Source organism: Pteropus medius, unplaced genomic scaffold (genome assembly GCF_902729225.1).
Source record: "Pteropus medius unplaced genomic scaffold, Ma_sr-lr_union100, whole genome shotgun sequence".
NCBI classification, from domain to species: Eukaryota; Metazoa; Chordata; class Mammalia; order Chiroptera; family Pteropodidae; genus Pteropus; species Pteropus medius.
The window spans coordinates 4,942,255-4,969,279 of record NW_024352784.1 but is presented as its reverse complement, the minus strand read 5'-3'; the positions used below and the strand labels follow the sequence as shown (position 1 = coordinate 4,969,279).

General features: G+C 41.5%; 1 protein-coding gene across 5 annotated transcripts in view; it reads right to left on the bottom strand.

The window, feature by feature from the left end:
• The window catches only part of NEU3 (neuraminidase 3), a 38,316-nt gene extending 17,930 nt beyond the window's left edge, over positions 1–20,386 (bottom strand). The window contains exons 1-3 of one of the 5 annotated variants that reach the window (XR_005649683.1): positions 19,960–20,385; positions 15,678–15,883; positions 6,510–7,696 (exon numbers count right to left, since the gene is read on the bottom strand). Coding sequence is in view for 1 of the 5 variants with exons in the window: in XM_039848050.1 (XP_039703984.1) it covers positions 6,620–7,696; positions 15,672–15,878 (1,284 nt within the window). In the remaining 4 variants the exon portion in view is untranslated. Of the gene's footprint in view, positions 1–6,509; positions 7,697–13,889; positions 13,965–15,671; positions 15,884–19,959 lie in introns of those variants that run through there. The other 4 variants (XR_005649684.1, XR_005649685.1, XM_039848050.1 and 1 more) reach the window with 4 other exon arrangements.
• Between the last annotated feature and the right edge of the window lie 6,639 nt (positions 20,387–27,025).

Sequence of the window (27,025 nt, the reverse complement as noted above, 5' to 3'; positions counted from 1 at the left end):
GGGACTGGCCCACAGTGGGGAAAATGGAAAAAGGCAGAGGCAGCACTACTATCTCCAATTTGTGGCTCAAAGATCTGCCCAGCGCCTGCATGTCCCTGACCTTCTCACTCAGCACTAAGTCAGCTTCACCTGCTGTCAAGTTCTATGTTTACCCCTCAAGGGAATTCATGCTCTCATTTCTGATTCTATTCCTAGTTGATGACAATAAAATCTATGTTTAGGATGACTATGTCTTGGAAGGCAGATGCTCTGAAGGTTGGGGTACTGGAAAGTAATCTCCAGCTAGATCTGGGCTTCTAAGGAAGAAAAATTACTGCATTTTTCTTTTTTGAAATAGAAGGGGAAGATCTTTGGTTTGAGAGACCACACTCCAGTGCAAATGTGAGACACATTATTACTACAGGGATCATCACCACCAGCCTCTTACCAGCTGCTGAATGCCCACCATTTTCCAAGGACTTAATGCCTCACATCAATCTATAAGGTATCACCCCAAGTTTTGCCTCTTAGTTGCCATATGACAAAAATATAGGTTTGGAATCAGATCTGGCTTCATCACTTATAGGTGTGTGACATTGAGAACATTATCATGTAACCTTGTTGAGTCTCAACTTACCTATCTCTAAAATGGGCTGTTGAATTAAATGAATATATATAACTTAAAGCACAAAATGGATACTTTATGAATGTTATTCTCTTGCATCCTTTTTTCCTATACTGTGCTATGCCTGGCTCTATGGTGGGCACATAGAACGGAGATGAATCAGACCATCTCCCTTCCAACTTGGGGCTGAGATTTCCCTCTTCTATACCCAGGCTGAGTCATTCCTCATAGTAAAGTTGCAAAAGGTCTGGGGGAAAAGTCAGAGGTTGGGCAAATAATAAGGCCAAATTGCTGAGGACATGATGGAGGTGAGGCAAGGAGGCTGTCCAGCCTTGGAATGCCCTCCTCAGTGGGCCCTGCCTTCCTCCTCTCTATTCATCACTCTCATTTTCAGCATTCAACTCTCAAATGTTGCCAATGCTGATGGAGAATGGAGACCAATGGGTGAAAGGTAATTTATCCACTATTTATATGACATGGCACTGTTTCCCAAACCCTTCTGAGGACTCACCAGCTCATCATATCCACACCACTCCCTGCTGAGTGGCAGAGCAAGGATCACATACCTGCTATAGCTGAATGAATGGGTCTCCAGAGAGGGCTAGTGACTGGCAAAAAGTCGTCCATCACGTCAGTGGCAAGATCTAGGACAAGGATCCTGGACTCTTGACTCTTTCTAGTCCAGTCTTTTCTTCATTCTATCCCAGTGTCTCTCCTGGTAATGTACCCTTTAGATAATACTGTTGATTAAACTTTAGTAGACTGTATTAAAAGTTAATTTCTCATGGCTGTAATGCTGCTCCTGGTAGTGACTAACAGATTGTAGCACCAATTAAATTTTCTGTGAAAAATGTATTTGTACTCCTTTGGTTGCAAGATATATACATCCAACTCAAACTAGCTTAAGAAATATAGGTTCTCATAACAGGTGTAATAAGGAACAAAGTTAAATCCATGGCATCAACTATTTTGTACTCCATTTTGGTATAAGGATATGTTTTCTGATAATTGGATTTATTTTATCTATTATTTATGGTATTTAAAATGTTCAAAAGGATCAGTTATACTAAATTTGTAAGTGGCATTTATGTTTAAGGCAGTTTAATAAAATCTTATCGTTTAAATGTTCAAGAGGTTTTCCACGTTTTATTGAACATAAGTTTAATAAATTGAGCTCTAAAGTTTATGTAGTACTGTGTATTCTTCTCAAACCCAGAGGTCCTTCAGACATTATGCAATTTAACAAAACAGAAAAATAAAATACATCATTAGGTTAAAAATTATATAATTGTAAAGCTATTTTAAGAGGTAAATAAGCAATTCTCTAAACTTCATACTCTTTCATCATATGACTCAGTGCTATGACCAAAGATATGCCCATTTGAAACTTTTTCAGTAATCCATTTGTTTTAAAAATCAGACTGAACTACTGACAGAACTGGAGGAGCTATGTTGAAACGGCTGGTGGAATCAGTAGTGCCTTAAGCATCCCAATGGAAGAAACAAAAAGTCAAGCAAAAATCTAAGTTGAAGCTGTCACCCCACTTCATTGTAGTAAATGATTGTGGCCTCTCCAGCTACCATCTGAGAATAATCTTGAGGTGTTTTGAAAAAAGAAATGACTTGCAGTGACAAGCAAGGGGCTGGTGTCAGATGGGGGATTCTGTACAGCCTGGTGCCTCCACTTAAGAGCTAAGTGTAAATATGCAACCAAACCGGTCATGGTCATCTCTGCCCTGCTTCCTGTAATTGGTATAACTATGTTCAAGTAATAATGTGTAAAAGTGCAAAGGATTATTATTAATAAAGTTTTCTGAAAGTAAAAGTTCTTATGAAAAGCAATAAAGCATATCAAATCCATTCTTTGAAGAGTTGGGTACAAACTATATGTAAGTATTAGGATGATAATGATCTCACAGTTTCTTTAATAACAACAAAACCAGTAGTCACCAGAATTACACTCTTTATTCAACTTCTTTGTTTCAAAGAGTCACGGTGGTTTTCACAGTACAGAGCATTTCTGGCACCTGGTATCAGAGCCAAGGCACGCTGAGCCTCAGCATCACCCTCCGAGTCCTGGAGGAGTGGCAGTATAGAAAATCCAGTCAGAAACAGAAGGGGAATACCAGTGAAATGAGAACCCCAAATCAAGGCTTGGCTTTGGGCTTGAGCTGTGATCCTTGGGACAGCCAGGTGGGACCAAGCTCAACCCAGAGAAAAAGCTCATTCCCAGGAAATACTGTGACTGACTCGGAAGCAGGCAAGCACAGAGCAGACTCATTTAGGGTGAATGTTCAGCAGGTTTATAGTACTATGAATCCACAGAGGGATGCAACATACTCCTCCTCCATGCTGGGGAACTCACTCTAGCCTTTCCAATTAACTCCAGAAGGCCAAGGGTCTTTAACTCCTTTTATTAATTAATTCAGCATAATTTTACTGCTGTCTATTCTGTGCCAGGCCTTGCACTGTGTGCAGAGGACAGAGAGAAGACTGAGACAGAGTCCTTATCTTCCGGAAATTCAGAATATGACAGAACAATCATATATTTGTAGATAAGCCATTGTTATTCAATATAAAAAGGACACAGTGAGGAGTCAGACAGACTTGGCCCTCAAGGTGTTCACAGCCTAGCAGAGGTCTCCAGGGCATAACACAGATGACAACACAAGACAGCCCATGTTAAGGACCAAAGGGAGGCTCAGACTGTGCATTCTGGCAGCACAGGGAAAGATGACACATCTACTGAATAAGGCAGCGGGAAAAATTCACGGCCTACTGGAGAAAACTGAGCAGCCTAAACTGGCCGAAGTGGAAGTACTGAACCCCACTGTTCTAGAGAGGAGATTGTGCAGCCTCAGGCTGGCCTCTGCATGTCCCTCGGGCTATCCGACAGGAAGGGTGCAAGGTCTCTTAACAATGGCTGCAGTTGCATATCCTGTGGATACCTGAGGGTAGACTGGTAACCAGGAAAAAAGGTCCAAATAACAAGGGCCAAATAACAAAAGGCCTAAGGTAAATATATGGAGCCTAAGAGGAAGGAATCACGAGTTAGGGAGCATGAACAGGATCAGAAGGTTGAACAGGTGGGAGCTTGGGCTGGGTACATGCCAGCAGTAAGAGGCCCCTACTGGTGCTTTCCTGCACTTCCAGTGGTGGGCCACCTGTTAGATCCACTCTAAGGGTCCAAGGACAGAGTGGGGGCATCTGAGAGCCAAGGACCACAGTCTGTGTAGTCCTTTCTTCATGCTTCCAGATTATAGGCCTTCAGTCTGCTTTCCTCTTTTCTTCACAGCTGCCATCACCTGCCCTATCTTTTCCATTCTACCAACCTGAGAGTGACTAAAATGGGCTGTTAGGATACCAGTATCACAGTATAGGTCCCAGGGCCCTGAAGCTCTTAGGTAATTGGCACAAACAGATTTGGAGTGCCTACAGCTATTTTTGTTGATCACCTGGAGCATGGATAATTGAACCAGCTTAAAGTTACAGGGCTGAGTAGGAACTTACCTGCAGCCTAACCTGCTTCCCTATGCAGGTCTCTTTCTGTTCTTTCAGGGGAACAGCTCCAGCCTATTGCCATTTCTTTTTCACAGCAACCACCATCTACACCATCTCTCTAGCCTAGGCCTCTTGCATGTGCTACTCTCTCTTCCTAAAGGTGCCAGGACTCCTATCTGCTGTTCTTCTGCCCAGCTCTCATCACCTACTCTGTTCCTCTAATCCTCATTCTGGATTATGCTTATCTGCAAATCCTCTTTCCCTGCTATTCCTGAAATGTGCACATAGTCCCTTTACCTATTAAGAGTTAAACAGCTAGTCACTAAGGAGAAGCAAACATGAGGTAAAGGGGAAGGAGACAATGAAGGGCAATTTAGAGTTGGATGAGACATCATATGAGTACTGGTAAAGGACATCTGTGGTCCACATTGGCATGTGACTGACGTCCTTTACTTGACTCCCTTCTTGAGTGGTCTCAAAGAAGTCTTGATATTCTCATTTTCTCCATTCTTTAGCCCTGATTGTAGAATTTAGCCATCTTCCCTATTCCTATTTGGAGTATGGTGCTCAGGAAAGCTTTGCCGAACAGGAAGTTTCTACACTCAGGAGGGGACTACCTCTTTAATCATCTCCCCTTCCGCAGTTCCTCCCCGCACCACTAAGTCTGTCCACCCTCAAACCCCACCTCCCTCCACTTGCCAACTTGACAGAAGTCTTCTTTGACAGTAGGCTTCATATAAAGTAGAAGTAAGTAATCATCATTTCACCTAACAACTGAAGGTCTTACATACCAGGTTAAATGTAAATACCTTTTAGTAGGCAATGAAGAGCCCCAAATGATTTTCAACCAGGGAATGGCAACAGAAAGCACCTTACATTATCCACAGGCACTCAAGAAATATTTAGATAAATGTATACATGAATGATTGAAAGATCATAGCTGACTACTGGGAAGATAACTGGCAAATGTATGAGGGGCTAAGGGAATTTTTAAAAGTCTAAAACATGGGCTTAAACCATATGCTGAAGTAGGTGAAGTTGATCTCTACTTTCCTCCTATAGGAGTCTTCTCTCATCTGACTGGTGCAACTACAACCCCCAGCCTTCTGGGCTATGTTCCACAACTAAGACTTGCTGTCCGGAGTCATTACCTAGCACCACATATATTTAACTGATACCAGTTTAAGGCATTATATTCCTAAAATAGGAACAAAAAAGAAATCTCTCATGATAGAATTTCTCTCACAATACAAGTTATAGGAGAAACAATCTAAAGAGCAACCAATCTGGTATCATCTGAGGGACCCAGCACTGGCAAAGTTTAACCCCAAATCTATTAGACAAAGAGGCATCCTCACTTCACAAATAGCGATTTCAGTAGGTCCAAATAAACAGGCCTGATTCAGAGGATTGAGGGTCCAGAGACTTCCCTAATGGTGAAGACCTTCTCCACCAGTAAAGGAAGTGGCTGGGCCAGAATAACAATCTGAGAAAAACAAACTTGAGGGAAACCCAGCAGCCTGCGCAAGTCCTGAGTCAAATGACCCCAGGCACAATAAAGATGCAGCTAAGACAATGACTTCAGGAGCTGCCATCACACCAACTTAGAGCCTAATATGTACAACTATCCCACCAGCTGCATTTATTTTCTTGCATTTTCTCCCTCTTCTAGTCTCATAAACTGTGAGCTCCTTGAGGGCAGAGACTGTGGGAAGTTTTGACCAATACTTTATAGTCCTAACCCATGTCTTTTTCCCATCAGAAACCATCCTAATAAATGAACTTCAAGTTCATCTTTCACTGAAGAAACAAACAATAATGAATACTAGTATTGAGCTTCTCTGTTTTTCCCTAGAAAATAATGCTTTCTGGATGAGAAAGGGAAGGTTGAGCAAAGCTACAAAGCTGGCGAAGGTAGGTTCTACTGTTTTGCCCAAGTCCTCTATGATAGAGAGCCTGTAGAGCTTTGAGCATGATTAGAAGGATGTGGGTGTTTGTTATTAAAAACTGAACAAATGATCCAGATCATTCTTTGTGCTATGAAACCTACTTGTAACCTTACACCTGGATAAATGGTGAGTCATTTGAAAAGATGAGTCCTCTGATTTCCATTTTGAGATCAGAGTCCTATATGCATCCAGGACTTGCTGATCATAGAGCATACACTCTGCCTTTCCTTGGGATGGGAAGAAGAGAAATCACAGAACCAATCCTCTCATTTTACAGATGGAGACCTGAGGTCCAGAGAGTTGAGGCCACAAGTCCACAGTCCCAAAGCAAGCCAGTGACTGGCCGGGATCACATCAGTCTCCCAACTCACACAGTTCAGTGCTATTTGCACTGCAGTAGCTATGGCAAATTTTTCATTTTTGCTCTCTGGAGAGATAAAAAAAGAGGGAGCAAGTTTGAGATTCTCTGTAGACTTTAGTAACCTCTGTTATCCTGGCCTTCATTATCCTGGCTGTGGTTGCCTTCTACGGTTTCCTTTCCATGGGTGGTTGGATCCTAAGCCAATTAGTTTTGAGTTGGCTCAGCGTTTCCACCAGGGCTAGTGCAGTCCCCTCGCACGTGGCTCAGGATCTCTCGATCTGTAAATAGGCGGAAGGCAATCTGCTCACATTCCCGCTTGGTCCCACACTCAAACAAACACCCAAACAAGCCATCCTCCAGAGCAGCCAAATCAGAGTAGCCACAGGGCCCACAGTGCAAGATCCAGGGGTAAGACCAGCAGGCAGCCTCCAAGGGGGTCTGATTGAGGTAGATGCCAAGGTTGACCCTTCGTTTCTTACTGGTTGGGTGTGAGTACAAGAGCCATGATTCTGACAGTGTTCTAGTTTCCTGCTGTAGCCTCAGTGAGCTGTCCAGCAGTGGGCTCTGCTGACTGGTAGAAGCATCTTTGCCAGTAGAGTCCTGGCACCCATGTGGGATCTCCAGGGGCTGGAAACTCACCACACTGCCTTGGCAGCCATGGGGGGGCTCACAGAGCTGTTGGCTCAGGGCCGGTCTCTGAAAGCATTCACCATGGTCAGTGCTGAGAGCCTCCGCGCGGCACCTGTTTGGTGTCCGGGCACTGCAATACAGCACAGGGTGGCCGGCCCTCCTGGTCACCTCTGCCACTTCGCACTCCACTGTCACCATGGGCTTAATGAACTTGCCATGGTGCCATGTGGCTCCTAAGTCATCACTGTAGATCATTAGGGAGTGAGGCCTAGCTTTACATGGTAGCTGAAAGCAAAAGAACCAGTAAGGGATGTAGTAGGCATATGCAGGGATAATCAGCCTCCCCGACTGCAGCTGAATGCCATGACCTGGGCCCACAGCAAATGTGGCCCAACGCTTCACCTCTGGGCCAATGACCTCCTGAGTCAGGTCCCGCACATCACTCCACGAATAGCCAGAATCCTGACTGCAGATGAAGCAGAGGCGGGCAGCATTCCTGCCTGACATAATCTGTTGACGCTCAGTGACATGGCCCCGCACACAGATGAAGAATAGGTACACACAGCCACTCTTCTGCTCCCACACAGGACAGGGGTTCATAGTCCGATGGCCAGGTAATATGGCTTCCATCAGTGGCTTCATGGGTTCCCACTAGACAAGGGTAAGGGAGAGAGAGCAGGAGTGAGAGACTAATAAGAAGACATGAGGCTCATTAAAATCATTACTTTTCAGAAAAAAGAAATGGTATTGAAATCTACAATACTGTGATGGCCCGAGTATTCAATAAATTCTTATGTTGTCTGCTCTGTCTGAAACACCCTTCCTCAGTTTGTCTAGATGCCCAATTCATCACCCAAAACATAACTAAGAAGTCACCTCCTTTATGAAGCCTTCCATGAAACTCCCTCCCCCTTTTACCAACGGCATCCAATCAGTGGCTTCTTCTTTATACATAAAGTAGAGTTATAGCACTTACTATAACATAGCACTTACTATATATAATTTTTTGTGACTGGCTTCCTCCCTGAACTATGACTCTTTTGAGGACAGAAACCAAATTATTCTAATTTTGTATCTCCAGTGCACAGCACATGATAGGAGCTAAATAAATATTTTTTAAAAAGACAGGAAGACACCAAAAAAAGAAGGGAACAGAAGGGAAGGGAAGGGAAAGGAAGGGAAGGGAAGGGAAGGGAAGGGAAAGGAAAAAATGCAAAGCGAAGCAGACAGGGAAGTTTTAGGCAAAGAAATGGAAATGTAAGACAAATATTTTTTTCCTTCCTCTACTACTCTGGGGAGGTATTTGTAACAGCATCATTAAAAACTCAAGCATGAAGGCAGACACCTAGTAAACTCTGCCTTCATCATTTATTGTGTGCCCCTGGGCAAGTTACTTAATCTTCCTTTATCTTAGTTTCTTCATCAGTTAAACAAGGATGTAATAACATGCTCAGGGAGGAGTTGTTGCAAGGACAAAATGAGATAATGCCTAATCGGATATAACACAAAGAAAGGCCTAATCTCCTTAATATATTTTAAAAATAATATTGGAAATTGATCAAGAAAATTTCCAGAAACCCAATAGAAATGGGCAAAAAGATCAGACAACTCACAGAAAGAGAAAAGAAAAAAGCAAATTAAAATTAAACTGACATGGTATTTTTCATCAAAGAAACTGACATCATAAACTTTGATAATCCTCTATTGGCAAAAAAAAAAAAAAAAAAGTGAAGAAACAGACACTCTCGTATATGAAATGCAAAATGGTTCAACACTATGTAGGACATATCAAAATTACACATGTATTTATCCTTTCCCAGCATGCCTAATTGTGGGAATTTATCCTAAGATATACCTGCCATCAAATTCAGTACATGTAAGATTATTCACTGTGGCATCGCTTGAAATAGCAAAATATTGCAAACAACCCAAATATTCATCAATAGGGGACTGGTTAAATGAACACGCAATGAAAGGGGTGAAAAAAGAAAAAGGAAAGCCTCTCTATATTGATATGGAAAGATCTCCATAATATATTGTTAAATGAACAAAGCAAAATACAGAATATTATATGCAGTATGCTACTTTTTACATAGGAAATGTGGAGGAAAGGGACTTCCAATTACAGCAAACTATAGGTAATCTGAACCAATGCTTCCAGTGAGACTAGAATAGATCGATAAAGTATTACAACAAAAACATCTGTCTGAAAGCACCAGAGAGCAAACAAGGCAATGAAGAATCACAGGCCAAGAACTGAGAGAAGTTCATTCAGAGAGGTTGGCCTGGTATTTCAAGTCCCTTTTCCCCTCAGGGTATCTCTTTAATTCTCAGAGAGATAACTGAAAGGCTGAGAAGCTGAGCAATTCATCTGATAGACTTATGGGGCTAGAAGGACAAAAAATAGAGGCTCTGATAAACCCTCATGCTTTAAGTTGGAACGCTAAAAGCTAAATCCCAGGAATAAGGGTGAAATGGAGGTAGACCAGCTCTCACAACCACTCCAGAAAACTGGCTGGCATTATCTATCTACTGAGGTGGAACATCGACATACCCTATGACCCAGTAAATTCATTTCTAGATATAAAACTAACAAAAATACATGCACGTAGTACTGAAAAACACATACAAGAATATTCAGAGCAGCATTATCTATACACATAATATCTAACCCAAATAAGCAACAACAGTAAAATGGATTATCTGTACATTCATACAATGGAATACTACATAACAATGAAAATGAACAAATCACAGCTGTAACAAAATTTGGATAAACCTCAAAAATATAATATTGAACAAAGAAGCCAACCATGAAGCATAGTAATTACCTTTGGGAAGGACAAAGGTGGCATAACAGAAGCTTCTGCGGTACTGGCAATAATACTCCATTTCTTGAGCAGAGTGGTAAGTCCACAAGTGTTAGCTCTCACAATTCATAGAGCTGACATTTATGTTTTGTACATTTGACATGTATGTTATGCCTTACATTTTCTATATGTTATCATTGTATATTAAAAAGTTTTAAAAGGGAATAATAAGAATATATACTTTTATTTGTTTCTGTATGAAGAAGCACTAGAATATATAAGAAACAATAGTGACTACCTATAGAAGGCAGAGGACTAGGAACGACACATACACTTTTTTATATTGTTTATATTTATTAGCTTTATGAAAGTATTAACTATCCAAAACAAAAAAAATAAGATTCAAAAATTTTTTTAAATTCTTATATGGATGGGCAAAACATATGAAGTAAAGTTTAGATCACAGAATCTCAGAATCATAAGGACCTAGTGCTAACGCCCATCCTACAGAAGATTCTCCTCTAAGTCTTCTGGTTAAAAGGCCATTCAGTCTCTCCTTGAATTAGTCTAAGGACAGGAAACTCACTATCTCTGGGGCAGCCCATTCTCTACCAGAGGAACTTGTATACTGTAAACACGTCAAATACACTTGCCAAAGTCAATGTAATCTCTGAATAGAAGCCTCCATGAAGCTCTTTCAAATTGCTAACTGACTGAAGACTGCTTCCTGAATCTTCCCAAATGGCACTGTTCCTCTCTGGAAATTATGTATGAGAAGTTCACATCAATGTCTGACTGCATTTTAAACTCTTGGAGGTAGGACCTCGGTTCCCTGTAACTCTCTGGGAATCAAGGCCCAGAAGGTCACCAGTGAGAGGGGGCAGCCAGGCCTGCCTTGAGGAGATGGAAGGCACCCACAAAGCTGACTCCAGAGCCTGACAAATATCATCAAAGAGAGGAGATAAAGTACTGTGGATGTCAGAGAAAGAAAAGTTCATTTCTAGATGTGGAGAATCCAAGGAGAAATCACCTTTGATTATGCTCACCTTCAAATCACCAACTTCAAGAAACATCTTAAATGCCATGGCCCACACAACAGCTTCTCTGATTTCCAAAGGCATTTGAACTCCTTCTAAGGACACACCCCATCTGAGTGGACCTGCTGTGTGACACTTGTGGATTTTTTGTGGTAGTTTTGGACAGTTACATTTGCACACAGCTCTGCTTTCTCTCTGCAATTCAGTTGTGCAAGTTCAGTTGTGCAGAGTCTATCAACTTTTGTATTGCCTCACTTCACAACATCTCCCCTGACTTAATGCCTGGTACATAGTAGGTGCTCAATAAATGTTTGTTGAAGAAGGAAGATAAAGCAAGATAGAAAAGAGAAGGGAGAGAGGAATGGAAGAGAGATGGAGGAAGAAAGAAGGGACTGAAGGAAGGAAGGGGAGGAAGGGAGAGAGGATTAAAGAGAAGAATGATTATGGAAATGTTCTCAGATGGAAACAATACTCTATAATACCTCTTGTGTCTCCTCTCCTTCCCAAGTAACAACAAGGGGGCTGGGGAGCAGATTTAATTTCTATTGTCACTCTGGGAATAGAGCCTGTCTCCTCAGCACCCTGTGTGGAAACCAACACTTTATGGATAGCACTGAATAGAGAAGTAATAGCTGCAAACTCATTTGGATGACTAAGATTGCTCAGATCAACAATCTTAACCAGGATCCAGTAAAGTATAAGAAATCCACCAGCACTGCTACTCCTTTTAGGAACAGGAAGAAAAAAATTATTGGGCAGGCTAGTCATTGAAAAGTCAGAAGATCAGCCATCTGTACTTGGCTGAGAGGAAAAAATGATTTGGGCCAGATATGTCAAATATAAAGTTGACATAAAGCTGAAAGAAACAGTAAACTAAAGATGAAAGCCTCAGAATCTAAATGATTTCAACCATCTGGAGCAAGGGGATTTAGACAAGCTGAGGCTTGAGAGATATAAAACAAGTCTTGGGCTTAAAAATCTACATGGAGAGACATGACTGAAACATGGCTGAAGAACAACAAATGGAATGACCAAGAAGCATATGAAAAGATACTCAACATTGTAAATAATTAGGGAAGTGCAAATCAAAACCACAATGAAATATTATCTCATACCCATTAGAATGGCTACTATTAAAAAAAATAATAATAAGGTTGGGGAGAAATTGGAACCCTTGTGTAATGTTAGTGGGAATACAAAACGGTTTAGTCATGTGGAAAGAAAACACTATGGAGGCTCCTCAAAAAATTAAAATTAGAACTACCTTCTAATCCAGCAGTTCTACTTCTAGGAATGTATCCGAAGAATTGAAAGCAATATCTCGAAGATATTTTCACACTATGTTCATAGCAGCATAATTCACAATAGCCTAAAGGTGGGAGCAATCCAAGTGTCCATCAACAGATGAACAAACAAAATGGATAAACTGATGACAGCTAAACATACAATGGAATATTATTCAACTTAAAAAAGGAACTCCTGCCATATGCTACAATATGGATGAACCTTGAGGACAGTATACTAAATGAAATAAGCCAATCACAGAAAGACAAAAGCTGCATGATTCTATTTATATGAGGTACCTAAAGTAATCAAACTCATAGAAACAATTAGAATAGTAGTTACTAGAGGCTGAGGAAGGGGGAAATGAGTAGTTCAATGTATATGGAAGTTGCAATCATGCAAGATGAAAAAGTTCAAAAGATCTGTGGCACAACAATGTGCCTATAATTAACAACACTGCAATGTACACTTACAATGATTGGGACAGAAAATTTTGTTGGATGTTTTTTTATCACAATTTAAAAAGAATGGAAAAACTTGGTTGTTTTAGCTGACCATCTACTTAATATTACTCAACTGTGTTATGCAGCTACCAAAAAAGTAAAAGCTACTTTGCTTTAGGCTGCATGAAAAGGATACAAGATGGAAAGGCCACCTCATTACTGGGGTGGCTCTATCCTTGGGGTCCTCAGCTCAATTCAATACCATTCTTTGAAAAAAGACACTGACATCCCAGACTACATCCCAAGGACAGTAATCACAGTTTTCAAGGGCCCAGAAATCAAATCAAGATTGTGACCTAAGAAGCCACTAAAAGAACTAAAGTTGTTGAGCCTCAAAAATAGAAGACTCAGAGGGCATGAATACCACCTTCAGGTATATCAAAGAGCAGTCTCCATAGAAGGGACTTTACTATGTATAAACTGACTGCCCCAGAAGGCAGAACAAAACCAATGGGTAATTATAGGAGTATAGATCATCTCATTCCCACAAAAGGTTAGCAGTTGTCGGAGGATTAAGTTCCTTATTTGAGGAGTTGTGTAAGCAGATCCTTTATAGAAAATAACTAATGTTGAGTTCCTACTATATAATTGCTATTAATGACATTTTGCAGGTGATGAAACAGAGAAGAGTCAAGTATCCAAGGTCACACAGCCAATAAATGGTAGATCTTGCCTGACTCCAAAGCCATGCTCTTAACCACTAAGCTCTTAGCAGCTACCAATGGAATACAGATTTCTATACTGGGAAAGAAGATGGTTTGATGATTCTTCTAACTTCAAGATTCTACAATTAAGTAAATCAGAGAATAAAAGTAAATAGAATAAAGACAAGAGAAAATGACCTTAAGGGGACACACTTATGAATGTGTGTGACTACTGGGTAGTAAGGTTATATAACAGGTATGGTCTGATAAAAAAAAGTGCTTAACGGCCCAGCTGTCTATGACAGAAAGCAGGGTAACATGACCACAGGCAATGCCTGTCCTGGAAGAAAGAAAAGAGATCCAAGTTGGGCTCCAAGCTGGGCTGGACGGCCGGGCCTCTTTGCAGGTTAGTGATACAAGCAGAGCTTTGGTCCTGAGAAGCAATGAGAAGATTCATGACAAGAGAAAGTAAGAGCAGGGACTGGAAATTCCCTAAAATGAAAAACTTCCCCACAGGGAAATATGAGCAAGTCATCAAAAGTAAAGACAGTGGCTGCAAGACCCACCTTCAAAGACAGGGGTTGCACTGTAACAGCAAAACAAGGCATCCCTACAGTCATGAAGTTTCAATGGTGAGATTTCTGTAGGTAGAAAAGCAGGGCAGGTTAGGGAAATTACAGTACCTATTATAAAGATATATATCTTTATTTACAAAAGACTCTCAAATCCATTGTCTCATTTGATCCTCACTTCAGCCAGTTCTGGGAGATAAAGGAAGGCAAGGATAAGAAAAGTGAGATCTGTATGATTTTACTGATGTGTAGAATTTAAGGAACAAAAGGAACAAACTAAATGAAAATAGACTCACGAATACAGAGAACAGTCTAGTGACTACCAGAGGGGAGGGGGATTGGGGGACTGAGTGAAAAAGGTGAAGAGATAAAGTACAAATTAGTAGTTATAAAATAGTCATGGGGATGTAGAGTACAGCGCAGGGAATATAGTCAATATTATTGTAAAGGCTATGTGTAGAGACAGGTGGGTGCTAGAGTAATCAAGAAGATGATTTCATAAATTATATACATGTATAACCATTGTATTACATACTTGAAACTAATATAAAATAATTAAAAAAAATAAGACACACACAAAATATTTTTTTCAATGTCATCAGGTCATAATTGTTGCCAGTACCTTGTGGTTTTCCATGCAAATTAAGCCCATCAGAAAACATCAAGCATAACCTTGAGAAGTATTTTTTTGCCTTGATATTTACGAATATCATTTAAAATATTAGCAATTACTACAACTGAGTGCTTACTGTACTTCATACCTAGCAAGCATTGCCAAGTCTAACTTTTACAGCACCATCTCTAGAAGGTCGGCTTTTTAGCTTCATTTATGCATAAGGGAACAGACTACAGCAAACTAACAACTTGGGCAAAGCAACAACTCTGGGAAGAGGCAGAAACCAAGTCTGCAGTGATATGTGCTCCATCCCTCCCCAGTGTTATTCCAATTCACTTTCCCCCCATGTGGACAGAGTTTTAAGATTTCTATATTGGTAGCCATTAAAATTTTTTTTGAGGGGAAAAAAAAAAACCCAGATCTGAAACAACTCTGGTAGCTCACAGGCCCAAGGGCAGCAACTATTTTACCCACTAAAAATGCAGTAAAAATATGCTACTGAGGCACAAGGGCTCCAACTCCAGTTCTGCCACTTATTAAATGTGTGCCCAAGGCAAATCACTTCATTCTCAGCCCATTTCCTCCTGTAAGATGAGGATACTATGTATCTCACAAAAAAGCATGAGTTAGGAAGAGGAGTAGAATGGTTGTTGTCATCCTACACCCGCAACCCACCATCTGCTAGTTGTGGCCCTGAACAAGCAACCTACTCTTGAAGCACCAGGATCCCGCATCGGCAACCCTGGACTAACAATGCTTACTTCCCTGGTTGACTTATGAAGATAAAAGAGAATGTGAATGAAATGTATACCACATGAACCACGGAGGCTTCTGGAATCAGACCAAGTTTGAAGCCTGATTCAATTGCTTTATTATAGCTGTGTGACCTTGAGCAAGTGGATAGCTCTTCTTAGCCTGTTTCCTCATCTGTAAAATGTGACCGACAACAGTTCCTATGTCACAGAGCAGCTGTGAGGGTCAATGAGACCCTGGCAGACATGTGGTACTCAGTAAGTGAGAGCCATTGTTTTTATTTTTTCCTTCTCAGCTCCCACACAGGGATTTGCCTGCACTCATGAGAAAAGGCACAGACTCTGAGTGCTCTGAGCAAATGTGGAAAGAAACCAAGGCCAAGGTCTAGATCTGGGACTAGGAGTCACCTGTACCAAGTGCCCAGTCCTCAATCCTCGCCTCAGCACCAGGTAGAGGGCATCCTCATCCCTGCACGTGGAGCGCTTCTCTGCAAAGGCCAGGAGGGTGTGGGTGGGAGGCACGTAGAGCAGGGCTGGGATCCGGTAGGTGATCCCTCTCTTGTCTTCCTGCTGGAACAGAGGGCAGTTGAAGGAGCACGATGTCACTTCTTCCATGACCTCTGCAAGGACAGGAGGCAGCTAAATGTGTGTCCATACCCAAATGCTGGCTTGTATACAAGTTCTGCTCTATTATTCCATTTCTGGAGATCACCAGGAGGCAGAGATATATTCAAATACACACACACACACACACACACAAAAGTAACATCATGGCCTCAACAGCACAAAGCAAACGATATGCATTCTCATTTGATGAATCTATCCTCCAGACTCTGTGGGAATCCTATGCAGCCTTTGTTCAAGTATGTCTCTCCAGAGATTCTGCATATGCTTCTGCCAAGCATCCGAGGGTACTACCAGGCTTCTAATGTCAATTTCTTGGCTTGCAGTTTTTAGGCCATTTGGATCACAAATATAAATCCAAATCCATATGGTGGAATGACTATGGTTAAGAATTCTCTGGAGGTACATTTTCCCTCTACTAGAACCTAGAATAAACGGCAATCTTTGTCATCTCTGTGTTAATAGTAAGATATTTTTCCCTAGTCCGCCCCATCAGAGGGTGTAGATTTTCAAGAGACATGGCTTCATGCGGGGATCTCAGTTCTGAACAGAATCTAACCCATGTAGGCCTGTAGTTTCATTCACTGTAACAGCAGGTCTATCTATTAAAGCCCAAGCTTCTAGATAAGACCAGCAAACATCCAGGGTAGCTGACGTCAGGTTAAGGGGCTAACTACTCTGGTTTCTCAGTTTACTTCTAGTTTTTAGGCCTTGGGGATTTCTTTTAATTTCTTGCAAATTTAGTTATAAAAGACTTTGTTAGATTTTATCCACCATTTTACAGGTTAGAGAGCCTGCCATAAGACTGAAAATGGAAGTCTCTATGTACATTTCTCAAAGAAAATCAGGTGTTCTATTTCTCAGAGGCCCAAAAAGGGAATCAAGCTAGACAGATAGAACCAGGCTTAGAATTCTTTTTTTTTCCTTCTCACTACCTGTCATACAAATCCTACATTTCATTTGTAAAAATTATCAAGCTGTAAGAATGAGGCCCATAAGGCCATATTCATTTTTTAATCAATATTTCTGAGTACCTAACTCCAAGTCAAGCCATAAGGTAGATGCTGAGAAGACAGGAATTAGAGGTCCCTGCTCTCAAGAAACCCACATCCAATTGAGAGAAACACGCATACACGCGAACAATACAACATCGTATAATAAATGCTATTTTAGAGGTAAACACAAGAGCATATAGAAAAACAGAAAAGGGCAGCTGTCCACATCAAGGCAGCAGAGAATTTTTGGAGGGGTAATAACTGAGCCAAGTGAGCTCTTGTTTCATATTATTATAACTGTGCCTGTAACATTCTTCTTTCAGATACCACAGACCTCAACTCCTTCACCTCCATCACCTCTGCTCAAACATCATCCAATTAGCAAGGCCTTCCCTGACAAGAAGATTCTCCCCTGCACTCCTTATCCCCTTTCTCTGCTCTATTCTCCATGCCACTTATCATCTATACATTATATTTAATACATACTACAGAATAGACACTCCATAAAGAGCAGGGATATGTCTGTTTTATTCACTGCTATATCTCTACACTTAATACCATGCCTGATAATTGATAGGCATTCAACAAACTAATGTTTGTTGAATGACTGAATGAATGGGGTAAGCCAACTGTGGGGTGAAAAGGAGAAAGGCAGAGAGAGTGAATGCCAAAAGCCTATAGGTGACAGAAAACATAGTGATCTGTGGGAACGCTCAGTAATCCAATATGACTATCATGGAGTCAAAAGCTGTGAGCAGAGAAGGGTCAGCAGAGTCCAGATCCTGGGAGGCTTTAATATCTATTAAGGTGTTTATCCCAAAGACAGGGAGCCACTCAAGAGTATTTGGTAGAGGAATGGCATGATCAAGTATGCATTTTAAACCTATCTCTCAGGTAGCCTTGTGGGCAATGAACTGAAGGGGAAAGTTAGACTGCTTTTGGCTATAGCCTCCTAGAGTCATTCAAGACAAAATTTCATCAACAGTATGTGAATGATTCATTTAGTCACTAATTCTAACTTAGAGAAGAACCATGGCTCACTATCATGAGTGGTATGGGGAGATGGTTTCCTGAGTTTAGAAGAAAAGGCTCCCCTCACTCCAACTCTGGGCTCTCAACAGCAGAAAGGCAAGGGTAAACTGTTTTTTTAAGTTAAATTTAATGAGATGACATTGGTCAATATAAGTTTCAAGTGTACAACTCTATAATACATCATCTGTACACTGCATTGTGTGCTCATCTCCCAAAGCCTAGACTCCTTCCAGGTGAATTGTCTTTATCACACAATACTACAGCATCTCTCTGACCAGTTCAGGCTCTCCTGCCAGGGAAGGTCAGGCTTTCTTTTAAGTAAAGATCTGTCCCTGAGCCAAACTGGTATAATGGTTAAGAACACAGGAATTGACCCAGGCCAGGAGTAAATGAACTTGGGCATGTTCTTTAACTTCCCTATGCTTCAGGATCCTCATAAAATTCAGTAGAGTGAGAATGAAGTTAAAAGTTTAAATGGCTGTTAACAGGGCCCATAACATAGTATGAGCTCAATATCTGACAGTAAATGTTTAAACTGTTAATCACTTCATATTCCAGTTTTATTCCTTGAAATCTGTGGAGGATGATGATGAGGACAACCACAATTGCAACTCCCCTTCTTAAGAGCATTTAAATCTCTCTACACCTCTGGGAGATAGATTTTAAACTCTTATAAGCTAACACTTGAACTATGAGTTAATACCAATACTATTATCAGCCAATGTATGATTAGGCAACACGAAAATAACAATTCTATGGATGATAAAAAAGAATGGAGCACACGATGGGCAGGGAGTGGGGAGGACAGACTAGGAAAAAGGAATGGGAGAGGAAGTGGGGAGAGTACCAAAGGAGAACAACTTGTCATATGGGATTGGATTGATGTTCCAACTCTATTTCTTTATTGTGACTTTGTGCTAGTCAATCTCTCTAGGTCTCAAATTCCTTACTTGTAAAATGTGAATAGTAATACCTACTTAAGATAATCAATATGAAGAACCACTCAAAAGTGCTTTATAAACTTTAAAATACCATAAGTAAGTCTTTATTATAAATTTTGATGTCTTCACAATTTCACTTACGGCTTTGCTATCACTACAACAATTAGTCACTATTATTAGTTTTTATAATGATTATGCTGATCATGTTGATGACCATGGTAACACAGATGGTGGTTCTGGCACTGACACCCAAACTATTTCACAGAAACTATGCTGGGAGCTAGGGACAGAGATATAGTTCTGCTTTAGAGCTGTTCATGTTAGCAGAGAACTCATGTTATTATTTGCTGCTCCACATAATCACCTGTCAATCAAGCCCTCCCCACTTCCTTACTGGAGAGGGCAAAGTATAACATGAATTTGAAGTGTTACTTGGCTTTAACACTTATTAGCAAATCACTTTACCTCTGAGCCTGTTTCTTCACTTGTAATGGGGATACAACTATCTATTTCTCTGGCTCTAAAAACAACGTAATTCCACGGGCTCCATTTAAGCCCACGCAGCATGCAGCCACCAGTGAACCCAAGGAGACCTCCCTATCTCATTTATTCACTCCTAACAATTAATATTTAAGAAGAATCCATCATATGTCAGACTTTTGGAGATCCTGTAGTCCAAAACCTCTCGTGGTTCATGTGAGGAAACTCAGGCCCACGGAGAGGAAAAAACATACATACGGCCACTCAACGAGTCAGTAGCAAAACCTGAACCAAGACCAAGGTCTCCTAAATTCCAGCTCAGGGCTCTCTGGAGACCACACGCTCCTTTATAGTTATAGAGTTTTCCTAGTCTCAGTTTTCTTTCATCTCTAAAATGCGAAATCAAAGGTTTAAGTTTGGCTTCAGTTAAAGTAAAACAAAAATAGCACTAGCCAAGAATATTGTCTTCCTATATCTGAGAGGCTAACCGGCTGGGATGGCTCTGACTCAATACTCCCCCAAGACTGGACTTTCTAAGCCCGGACAGAGGGTGCTGCCGAATCTGTCTCCAAAGTCACAGCGCCCCACTTTTCGGGGGCTCTCCAGTCTCCCAAACCCGCTCACCTGCGCAGGACCCCGGCTTCTCTTCTCTCCCCGCAGAGCTGAGCGCAGGGGCAGGCCCTCGGGTAGCGGACACCAAAGCCCAGGAGAATGAACAAGGCTAGGGAAACGGAAGCAGGGAAAAGAGAGAGAGAGAATGCGGACACCGGCACAAACCACAAAAAGTGAACAACGGGAGAGCGAAACACCGAGAAGCCGGAAGGTGGACGACCAGACACGGGGAGCAGCGTGGGCAGAAGCAAAGGTCGGTATGCGCAGAGGCCACAGCCGGCGGGCGGTTAGGACCGGCGGTTGGCTCAGGCGCGGAGCCGGCCCCTCCCCTTCGGACTGGTGTAATCGAGGCCCCGCCCCCTCGCTGCCCAGCCTCCGATGTCCCTTTTCGCTCCAGTCCCTGCCCAGTGCCAGCCACGGCGAAGGACCTGCCCCTTCCTCTTTGACCACCCCGGCCTAAATTCAATTCATGCCTTGGGCTTAACTGGCCGCGAAGCTCCCTAGATCGGCCCTCCCACCCTGCCATTTCCTCCCACTTCACCTCCGCTCCAACCCTCTGTCCCCACGCGCTTATCTATTGGTTGCCAGTCTGTTGGTAGGTATCACCGCCTAAAACTTCCCTGGGTAGCCTGAGAATCAAGCAAAAGTTCCGGACCTCAGAGAGGACTCCTCAAAAAGGAAAGGAGAACCTGAGTATTGGGCCACCCCTGCTGAAAAATAAAAATTATAATATATGTGTGCGCATGTATATCTATGTTAAGAATAGCATTAGATTATAGACCATTTTATCAAAAGCCTATGAGTCCATATTTATACGAATAAATGAATAAGTAAATGGAGAAGAAAGAACAGCTCTTCCTATAGTAGAATTCCAACCCATAAATGTAAACTATACACAGATTGTTTGGAAAAAATTATAGCTTATAACGAACCAGCTAGAAAAGCCCGTTTTCCTTCTGGGAGTCTGGAATGTTAGTACATGCTAGGCAAAGGGTGCCCATATGACCAGCCCCTATAAAACCCGTGGGTTCCCTAGGCAGAAACGTGGCACACATTTGCACTTTCATTGCTGGGGGAACGTGTGCTTAGTGTGATCCCTCATGAGGAGAGAACATAAGGAAGCCTATACATGGATGCCTCCATACTTTGCCTGTGTCTTTTTCTCTTATGATCTGATATGTGTCCTTTCTGCATCGCTGTAATAAATCTTAGCTGTGAGTCCTAGTGAACCTCAGAACTAGGGGTGGGTTTGGGGACTGTCAATCAAATACCACGTAAAAAGTTTTAAAACATGTAAAACAATACCGTAGGTTGTCGATGGACACATATGTATGAAGAAAATGCATGGGAATAACAACTATGAAATTCAGGGTAGCAGGTACTTCTGGGAGTGCAGAAAGGATATGATTAAGGATACCCAAGGGACCTCAATTGTATTGGTAATTGTTTAAAGGTGGCAGTGAGTTCACAGGTATTTATTTTATTATTCTTTCAACCGTATTGTTTGAAATATTTCATTTTTAAAGATTAGCCTATACAAAGTCCTAGGGTTATTCACTAGACTTCAAATTCACAATCAGTAATACTGTAGATCACCAAATAAATTTTAGAAAAATTTCTAAAGATAATGCCAAATTTCTCTCAGTTCTACATTGACTGATGGTCTCGGTCTTGGGCCTGAGGCAGTGAGGTTTAGTAGCAATCTCTATATTTGGAGGTGAAGAGATCTTGGCTCTAATCCTGACCTCCCACTTCTGAACTGTTACTCTGGCAAGTTATCTCATTTCTGTGCTTCAGGTTCCTCATCTGTAAAATGGGCCTACTTGACCCTACTCATGATCTGCTTCATGGCTCAGATCAAACAATTTTCACTTTCTGCAGAAGAACCTCCCAGGCCTTCATGCTAAAACAGTTATTTCTCTTCCAGCCTCCACAGCACTTTGTACAGATGGCTTCTGATGAATTTTCTTTATATGCAACTCCAATGGCTACTCTTTATTAATCTGACAGAAAGAGGGTTAAATCTATTCTAATGGTCTCATACAGCATTTAATTAAGGATACTATCAATAGAACTCCAAGCAACAGGATGAGACCAATTTGTGGAACTGATCTCGACCATACCCAAAGGCCTTGACTGAACCAGAGAGAAAGACAACTGACCACCAAAAAAAAAACAAACAAAAAACAAACAAACACAAAAAAACAACCATAAGCCATCAAGCTCTACCTTAGAAAGCCAGGTGGCATTCTCTAATTTCTGTATTGATCTTGTACCTGGCCCAAGGCATTAATTCAGGTACATTAGGGTGTATTAGCAATTATAGACTCTACTTGGCCCATAAGAAAGCTGAAAGCAATTCTATCATTCATAATCACAATGGCCAGTGAGTTGAGGCTTCACTTGAATGCATTCCATGGCTAAGGTGGTATCACTGATGGCTTCAACTAAAGACAGGAACAAATTCCATTAAAACGTTTCTAACAGGATGACACTCAAGATAGGGATAATCAGGGGGAGGGGGAAAGTAGATAGGATAAAGGGAGACAGAAAGAAATCTAACTATGGGAGGTGAACATACTGTAAATATGTATATACCTTACTGTTAAAGTGTGCAGCTGAACATTGGATTTCATCAACCAATGACACCATGATAGATAGATAGATAGATAGATAGATAGATAGATAGATAGATAGATAGATAGATAAAAAGATAGGGATAACCTCCCACAGTATGCCTAAATGAGTCAGTCACCCTTCCAGGAAGCTCCTCCACGTAACCAAGGGTAGCCTCATTTTGGAGGAATTTCCAGTCATCTGATGGCTACATGATCAGTTACTGCTGGTGCCTCCTTAAACACCTGTAAGTGGTTTAAGACCTTCCTAATGGTGCAAGGCACCATGTTTTCAGGGAGGAAGGCAAGTTTATGCTTGGCTTCCACACAGGAATATCCTGGGGGCATACATGATGTCCTCGTTTACAACTGTAGGGGCATCCCAAATGAGATCTACATAAGTCAGGGGATACAGGCTGGCAGTGTCCCTAATGTGGTCTCCTGGCCACCAGGTAGGCCTCAGAGTTCCTAGTTCACTTAGAATAATTGAAATCAGTTATTTTTGGAAAGACTGTCTAATGGCCATTAGTTTAACCTGTCCCATATGTCCACATCACTAGTCAGGTGGCATTTGTCCACCCCACAGGATGACTAATAGCTATAAGAATGGGGGTGGGGGAGTTCTGGAAGTTGTAACGTGTTCTGCATGAAAGCTATAGGAGCTGAACATGCTGATTTTCTGATAAACTTCTTAGTAGATGAAAGGAAATGGGTGTCAAATGGTGGTTAGAGTCATCTGGTGGGGCATGGCAAAACCAGCAGTCAGTCCAGTTTAAGAAGCTTGCAACAGTTTGAGAGAGTTGTACTAGGACATTTTCCTCTGAGACTATGGCTCCAGGGGTAACTTTTTCCAAATGTTATATCTAGGACCATGTCAAACCAACAAAGGAAACCCAGGTGGCTGAACCAGAATTAAATGTGAATACCTAGGGCCTCCTTTGGTCTAAGGAACCACCTAGAGAATGTAGCAACCAGGCTGGCCTGGGGATGCTGTTAGGGCAAAGGAAACAACATGCCCAGCACTGGTCAGGGCAGCAGAAAACTGAATTTTCAGAATAGATCTATACAAAACTCCCCAATCCCTCTTATTCTGATCATTACTCAGTAAGCAACAATAATTAATTTTGTCTCAACTTGACTGCAATATGGGGCCCCCAGATTTGGTTAAGCATTATTCTGGCTATGTCTGAGGGTATTTCTGGATGAGAATACTATTTGAAATGGTAAACTCAGTAAAGCAGACTGCCCTTATCCAAACCGTTGGAGGCTGGAATAGAAAAGTCGGGAGAAGGTAGAATTCCCCCTCTCTGCCTGTTTGCAAGCTAGGACATCAGTCTTCTGCTTCTGGACTGGAACTTACATCGTTGGTTCTCTTGGTTCTCAGGGCTTCAGACTCAGGCTGGAACTACACTATTGGATTTCCTGGGTATCTAGCTTGCAGACAGATCATGGGACTTCTTAGCCTCCAAAATCATGTGTTCCCATTCCTTATAATACATCTCTTTATACAAACACGTATCTTATTTACTGTTTCTTTGGAGAATACTAACACAGCAGTCAAGAGGAAGTGATTGCTTTCTAGGGACAACCACATTCAGTGACCAAATTGCCTTACTAAGGTGTGTTGACCAAGACAAGGTAAGAGGGGTAGAGTGAGAAGTCTTCTGAGTACATTTTTTGAATAGGCTGTTTCAACATTCGACACTACTACACGCCTATGGATGGAAGAGTGGAAGGTCCAAATAAATACCGTGGCTATCACCCCACTGTTGAGTGGCTTCTGCAGTAAAAGTTGCTCCACTGTCAGACTGCATGTAGTCAAGAAAAACAAAAATATGAGACAGAATAGTTTCAGGTTCAAAATAGTGTGGAGTTGACTAACAGCAACACTGTAACCTTCAGAAATGTTAACAGTGGCAGGCACTACTGGTAACCTCCAGAGGGAACATATAGCCAATTGGCCAGGAGAGGGTGGAGTTCATGCCCTGTGCTATGTTGCCTCACTCATGGCTAGACACACAGGACCTATGACAGGAGTCACAATTCTGACATGCAGCAGTAGCCTGTGCATCAGAAACATAAGTGTTTTACTTTGTGCCCAGGCTACGATGGTGGGTGTAATGCCACATTTGCTATGACGATGGATCCAGGCAACAATGGTGACAATCAGTGGTACAGGCTCCATCTGCAGCTTGACTTCAGTTGGTCTCATCAATGAGTCCCCACTGTAGGTATCTACATGAGTGACCCAGACAGTTCAATTAATAGCTGTAATTAATTACTAGTTTGTGGCCCCAAAGAGTGTCTTTAATCTGACAGTCGGTAGTTTTCCAAGAGACAGACCATAAGTCTAGGCCATTGACAAGAGCCAGAGAGTCAGTAAAAATATAACATATCCCATCTCTAGGAATTGTCTAGGGCAAAGATGACAGCTATCAATTCAGCCCATTGTGCTGATCAGCCCTTATCTTCTTGCATCCCCTCACCTGGCCCAAGCACTTTCTCTTCTAGAAAGCCACACGTCAGGATCCCATCCTTTTTACCAAAACTGTCATAGTTGTCTATGGTCTAGAATTTTATCCTACTTGCAAACATTTAACAAGTTAACCTACTATTTTTTCATGGATACTGGCAGAAGACATAAGATTCCTGGATAAGAGGCAAAGAACTTTATTATTTATTATTTGTAGTACAGGAAGTAATGTGAGCATGATATTTGTGCCATTTTCCCATGCCCCCCAAGTGATGCAGAATAGGCCTAGAAGGATGCCTACACATGCAGTGGGTGGTGTCACAGGCAAAGAACCCTGAGCTTGGGAGATTCAACATTTTATAATGAATAGTAGATAAACCTGTTCCTTAAGGAGAGACAATCTCTAGTTTCTCTGGGTTGCTCGTTTCCCCAAAAAAAAGTGAGACAGGGCCCACAAGTGGTCAAGGTCTTGCATTCACATAAAAGAAAAAAAAAAAAAAAATAAATGCTCAGGGCTCATGACAGATTGCTTCTCCCAAGTCTCTCATTTTCCAGTGGGTCACCTTCAATAGCATTATAAACCAAATCCAGGGCTGTAAGAGCCTGAATATTATTCAATGCTCATCAGTGGTTTCCCAGAAGTTTGTCAAAGGGAAATCTGCCCCCAAAAGGTCAAAGCTCTCTTACAGCAGCTAAGATTCAATGCAAAAAATTCTGAGTCTTTTATTCTGTCTCTGAATGGATTTAAAGTTGGCATGGTAGACTGTAGGAGGAGATTGACTGTAAGACAATCCAACAATTGCCATTCTTCTTTAATAAGCATCATGCATCCAAATCCCTACTCTACCAAGCAAACCAGCCAAAGATCTAACAATTCATCTGGTTTCTGCCCAAAGAAGTCGAGAATTTCCTTCCTTTCATGCCCTTGTAGGTGTGTGTCTCTGTAATTACTATCCAAAGGAGGAATCTGCTGATCACCCAGGAGGAATATTAGTGTCAGTAGTTACAGCAGGGTGGTCCCAAGGCTGACTGCCAGATTAGTGAGGGAGTCTTCCTGCCCAGAGGAGAATATGCAACAACCAGGGCACCTTGTGAACATCTTTGAAGCTACTTCCCACTACTCAGAGCCTGCAACCACCTCCCCAAATCTTCATTAACAGGCAACAATACATTTATGTATTTAAAATGCTATTCTGAGAAGGGGGCCACAGACACCACCAAACAATTTAAAAAATCCAGGGCACAAAAAAAAGGTTAGGAATCCTTGTCGATTATTCTTAAGGCAATTGTGGTTATCAGAGGAGTCATTGAGCACATATGCTTTCAGGCTGGATTATTATATTTAATAACATAAAAGGCTGTCAGTGGAGACAGAATACATTCTAAAATATATGTATTAATGTGATATTAGAGGTTTTCCCAGCTGATTTCCATCAGGGAGACAAGGTTTGCAGCAGGGAGGCGGGTACCTAGGCAGAGGTGGAGATAAGGTAAAGAGACTTGGTAAGAGAAAGGGCTCTAAACTGAGGAACTTAGACACAGAGAAACATACAACTTGTGTGTATTCAAAGGAACTTTGCATTTTCTTCCACTTCCTAAGGTTGTTCTGAAGCAAAAAGGTTGTTTCTAAAATATATATATATATTTATATATATATTAGATAAATATATATATTTATATATATATATATAAAAGCACCAAATATCAGATACACATTAGCAGCTAAAATTTGCAAATAATTAAAAACATTAGCTATCTTTCCCCAATCTCCTCAGCAGTCATATTTTGGAAGATCTAAGTCCTTCTTAGGTAGGTATGAGGAACTGAGAACTATGAGGAAAATGTGATGGATGTCAAGATTTCCTAAAGGGAGAGATGCTGCAGACTTACTAAAGAGGGTTAAGAGCAGCCCAGCAGCTTTCAAAATGGGCTGGAGGGAACCACTCACTTGACACAGGTGTCAAAAGCCAGCCAGAAGCACTCTGCCTGC